General features: G+C 34.1%; 1 protein-coding gene across 1 annotated transcript; it reads right to left on the bottom strand.

Annotated features, from left to right (window-relative positions):
- Positions 1 to 902: 902 nt before the first annotated feature.
- On the bottom strand, positions 903 to 2,672 carry LOC105155205. Its single transcript, XM_011071076.2, has one exon. The coding sequence runs from the start codon at positions 2,412 to 2,414 to the stop codon at positions 1,191 to 1,193; it is 1,224 nt and encodes a 407-aa protein (XP_011069378.1). The 5' UTR covers positions 2,415 to 2,672; the 3' UTR covers positions 903 to 1,190.
- Positions 2,673 to 5,985: the final 3,313 nt, after the last annotated feature.

Here is a 5,985-nt window from a genome sequence, read left to right on the forward strand (position 1 = left end):
TAAAATAATCAGGTTAGTTCCGCTTTGATCAGTTTTAGAAAATTGAAGCCTACACGTCATGAATGCGTAAATATTTGACTCAGCTTTTGGATAATTAATTGTATTACGTATTTATTTTTATCTAATTAATCTTATAACTATCAATTTGGAAGTAAAAGATTATGCAAGATTGTAGTTATAATTCTTAATTTTTTGAGTAGTTTATAAATACAAAGTGTTAATTTTCATCAAATACTTTCAGAATTACAAACGATCAATATAATTTTAGATTTAAACTGTCAAGCCACAACGTGACTAGAATTAAATTTTAACAGTTGGGTTCAAATCTATGATATATGGATATAGACACGACATAATACGAATATGGTGACATGGAAAATTTAAAAAAATTAAGACATGACATGATATTAATATGGCTACATATGTAATACATCATAAAAATAAAATATGCAATATGAAAAATATCAAAATAAAACATAAAATAATATTTTACATCTAAATTTTTTAAGCAAATGTGATTTAAAAACATACATAATCAAATTATTTTAAAAAGTGTATGCAATGAGAAAATTCTAATAATTTCCAAAAAAAAATTCTTTGTATGTCGGACACATCAACAAGTGTATCCGATGCTGTGTTCATTGTTAATCCTTTATATTTTTAGACACGCAAATATCATGTCCGAAGCATATCTGTATCCAACGCGTACTAATGCTATACCAGATATTTTTTAAAGATATTCGTCCAAACTCATCAGAAACCAGAGCAAACTCATGAAATGAAATCGCAACGGACATAGGCATACATATTTGTTTAGAATTAAAAAATCCAATTTAATTTAAGAAGATGGAAAAAAAAGAGAGAGAGAAGGGTGGAGAAAGACATGGGAAGTGATTAACAGATTAGGGGCAAATGACAAAAAATAAAAATCTGAATTATATTCTTCATTACATTACAAGTATAGTAAATCTTTTCCGTTTGTGTTTGAGCATTTCTATACCATTTTTTGTTTTTGTTTTTTGCCTTTTTTCCGCAGTACAACATCAAAACCGTGTTTCTTTTCCGAGTTCCTAAACCAAAGTTTGTACCTCGAATGAGGCAAAAAGCAAACCCGAGGCTTGGGGAAACTGAAAAAAGATAAAAACAAAAGCTTAAAGAATCTCGATGTTTGCCGGTTGCCGGTTGCCAAACTATGATGATGACGATGATGCGGATGATGACCGGTTTACCGACTCCGCCAGTTTCCCGATTCTCTCCGCCAACTCAGGCGACAGCTTCTTAACCGGTTTCTTTTCCTTCTCCCGTCGGAAATCAAACCCCAACGCATCCGAAACCTCTTCGGAGCTCCATCCCGCTTTACGGAGAATATCTGACAACCGATCCGCTTTCAGTAGCAGCGCGTCCAGCACCGCTTGGTTGTCCAGCATCACCATCTCGCCCTCGAAGAACCCGGATGCTGATACTTGAACAATCTCCGAGACGTCGGATTCTGCCCAACCCCCTTCCCTCAGAACCGATCCGATTTGGCTTACATAGTCGTTCACCCATTTAGGCATTTCGGATCTTGGCATGTCGATATACCTGTCCGGTGATGATGAGCACGATGATGACGAATTTGAATTCCTTCTACGACGATCCACGGCTGCGTCGCTCCAGAACTCCACCCATCGCGGCGTTCGTCCGCCGGTAACGGTATCTAAGCTCCTGCGTGAAAAATTGGTTGATGACCCAGCTGATTTTTCACTGATGGAGCGTTGCTTGGAGAGAATACTCGGATCCGGGTTTCGATGGAAAAGGGTGGACTCACGATCAAAAAAGTCGGATAAATCGAACCCACAACAGAAAATCCTATTTTCATCCACGTAGAAAATAGGGTTTCCAGCCAAACAAGGGTTGCAAGGGATATAACAATGGTTGAAAACGGGTATCAAAAGCGGGGCCCGTTTCAGAGCGTTCCGGGCTATTTTCAGGGCCTTTTCCGGATCGGATGGCCGTGGTCCCCAGGATTTTGACCAGAGAGCATTGCGAGCTATGTGGAAGGAAATGGAAGCAATGGGGAGGTCAATGGAGGCGCGGAGGTGGAGGCGCGCCGACCCAGATGAACGCCAATCAGGGAAGCCGGCTCCTAGAGGCAATCCAGCTGACAGTACAGCTTTCAAATCCGGAGGGAAAGCAAACCCGAACTCAGCCTCAGCTACGGCGAACTCCGATTCAGTCAGTCCCGGCTGGACTGGGATACCCGAGCTTTTTAAGTGGGAAATCACTTTGTCCGCCAGGGAAGTGAAGGAGAACAGACTGTTGCGCGGCGGGAGAGGCGTGGAAGGTGCTGATGCGGCTGCCCGTGCAGAGAGGCGGCGAAGGCCGGCAACATGAGCCGGATTGAGACCGGTCATCCTCCGGTCGACGTCCACCATCCTTGTTATCAACAGTTGTAAGCTTTAACAAGAAGAAAGAAGAAAAAGGGAAAGAATACAGCTTTTTCTCACTTTCGGTTCTTGATCTTGAACTTTGCCAAAATGCTTTTTTTCCTGAGGGCAGAAAAATTGAATCTGTGTGTGTGTGTGTGCAAATAGATCTCTTTCTTATGCGTTTTCAGAGTTTTCGTAGAGAGAAAGAGTGAGAAAGTAGAGAGAGACGGAGTGAAGCTGATAGTGAAGTGAAAATGGGGAAAAGAGAAAGAAAAAGAGGGGGAATTTATAGGAAGGTGGTGGGAGTAAAGGAGTAGGGGCCCAGCTTCAGATTTTGATGGATTAAAAAACACTATTCCTTTTCCCCCCTCACGTTTTTTAATCTTAATGGTAATGACGTTTTAAGATATTCTTAATTGAGTTTAAGTAACAATTTTAATATTTCAACAGCGACAGTGTAGAAAGGCAGCAGAATAAGGGGTCAAACCATATTACTAAATGTAATTAGAGATACAAAATCAGGTATTAAGAGTTGATTAGTTGTGTGTTTTTATTGTGAGTAATAAATTTGAATGAGTTGCGGTGCCGGGTAAGAACCACCCACCATTATATTAATAAATAGTTTAAATTAATATCCGAATATAACTAAGACCCCAACTCCAAATCTTTTAGGACATCAAAACATAATGTCTTATTATTACCAAAGATAATAAATAATTAATTGATCCGGATATCAAATAACAAATTTTCCATTTAGACGGATCGAAATTGCTCTAAATAGTACATTCTTCTAATTCAGTAATTATTTAAAAAATTAATAAATTATCCTCCAGAATAATTAAATTGATTTTTGTCATCCGCTAGTTTTTTCCTATCAATTGTGGCAACAACAGTATCCGGATTATTTTCCATTTTAAGCAACAGATGTATCATCTTCTTCATTTCAGGACTATACTGTTACCACTTCACAAATTAGTCTGATCCAACTAAAATAGAAAAGTCTGTACGTACTGAAATTGAAATTTATGTGTATTTAACTTTTTCTTTTTTATGAAAATTAAATTTTTTGGTTAGATGTCGATTTTTCGTCCGCGTTCTAAATGGTTTGATATTTTGATTTTTATTATGGCATATCGAATTTTTATTTACTAAAATTTTGATTCGTTTTGATTTAATTTTACCCAATAGAATATTAATATATTCGTAGAAGTAGATGTATATAATTCTTATTTTTAGTATTTGAGAATTCTAATAATTGTCAAATATGGTAAGGAAGATGTACAGTCTTTTTTCCTTCCCCAAGTTGGCATATATTGATAACTAAATTTCACTAACGTATACATTTGACCAACACCTAACAATTCCGTTGTCAAGGAGTGGGCACACAAGGAAAAACAAAAACCAAATCTTCATTGCAATTATTACCTTAATTTTTTTTTAATAATAATATGCGATTTTTTATATTATTCATATATTTTTTAATAGTTTTATTTTTCTTTTCTGAATAAATGCGTGTGCAAGTTTAAAATGAAGCTCAAATTTGAACACATTACGACAACTTTGATGGGGAATTTGTATATTAATATAGGGATGTAAAGGGCTGAGCTCGAGTCGAGCTCGATTAAAATTCAAGTTCAAACAAGAGTTGGAGCTTATGATATTGAGAAAATGGAGAGGAGGAAGGGAAGGGGCCGGCATTTATGCTTGGACTTGCTCTTTATGGTTGGAGGCACATAAAGGAAAGTTTTCACAGGTTAGAAGGTATAAAATGATAAAAAAGCATAATGAATAGAGGTGGATAATTCAAGAATTCACATGACATGCCACTTTCAAAAATTGCACCAACAATTCACATGCCCCACCATAATTCAATATCTCCTTGCCTTTTTAGTGCCAAACTTAACATCCAGATTTGAAAATAATGCAGTTTGCGATGCGATAAGTATTCATAATACGAGGTATTGTATGTTTTAATTTTATGAGTTTTATATGATTATTTTTTAATATAAAAAAATATTGTATTAGGAGGAAAAGGTCTTGAGAGATGCTTGAATTGATGTTGTATGCATGCATGATAATGTTATCAGCCTTTTAAACAGCAACACAATATCTCCAACAAACCTAGCATGACCTTATGGATGGGTCCATGGACTCTTCCAACAAATAATGTTAAGGGACTGTTTGCAAAAACTTCTACTTTTAAAAAATTGATTTTTGTAGAGAAATTTAAAAGTTCTAACACAATAAAATATGGGTAGTGTTTGTAAAAAAATATATACAGTATATAAAAGCTAAATTAGATAGTGTTTGTGAAAAATAACTTCTAAAATAAATTTAATTAATTAAAAACTGTTTTGTTATAATATGTTAATAAGATATTATTTTTTATTATACTTGCATTTGTTGTTTGTCAATAATAATTATTTTTTCTTAATAATAATTAAATTTATTTTGCTTAGTATTTATCATATTTAATTTTTCTAAACTATTAATAGAAAAAATAAAATTTTAATTTAATAATATTTTCACTAAGTAATATAATTATAAAAAAATTAATTAAAAAATAAAAAAAGGGGAGATCCTCAGTAGTGGTGACCCTTTCACTCTTCCACGAACTAATACATGTACCAAATGCTCATAAGGAAAAGTTGGTTCCGTGGTAAAAAGAAAATTATAGAAATGGGGTAAATTTAAAATCTTCAAATAAACCCCTTCTTGTTGTGCTACCAAATTTATATATATATATATATATATATATAAGCAGCTTGCTTTTGCAGGCTGCTTTGCAGAAAAGTTTTAACAGCACCGTGATTTTTCATTGCAGTACCGCTAAATTTATAAAAAAAAAATTTTTGAAACAACGACAAAAAAGGGTAAATTGCATAAATCGCGGTGCTCTAACTTTTGACCTAAAAGTGCTTTTTTAAAAAATTTTAGAAGCAGAAGTTGTCATCTCAAACACCTCAAAAGTACCTTTTTAGAATCAGAAGTTGAAAAATATTTTTTCTAAAACTCGCACAAACACTCCCTAAATGATGCAGCATGCAATGCAATTAGTATTCAATAGGTCAATATATTATCCTATTTGGCCTAATAACAAGCCTTTGGAATTTGGTCTCGAAATGTGCATAGCTAAAAAGATGAAACATCGAAGCCGTACATACTTCTCATTTATAATTGACGTAAAACGCATGACAATTCAAAAGTTATAAATCCTATAAACATGCAAAGTGCTTTTATCTATTTTACAGAAATTTTATAATTTGTAGCTTATGGCTTTTTTTTAATTGATAATCAATAATTCCCTGACATTAATTGGTATTTGATATATGAATGCATTAAATCACTCCATCAAAAGAAAAAAAAAATTAAATTAGTATCACTTCTTTACTTTTACACAAAGAACTTCGAGTTCAAACTCAAAATTTTCCATCGATCCCACACTTGTAAATAAAAAAAAAAAATACAAGGTGCTACTATCGACCTTTGTTTGTGAGAGAAATTTCCACTATGTTTGTTTTCATTTCCAACTTATTTTCGAGACAAGTCAAAACATACCCAATGTTTGTCATCATTC

Source organism: Sesamum indicum, unplaced genomic scaffold (genome assembly GCF_000512975.1).
Source record: "Sesamum indicum cultivar Zhongzhi No. 13 unplaced genomic scaffold, S_indicum_v1.0 C00624, whole genome shotgun sequence".
In the NCBI taxonomy this organism is placed as follows: Eukaryota; Viridiplantae; Streptophyta; class Magnoliopsida; order Lamiales; family Pedaliaceae; genus Sesamum; species Sesamum indicum.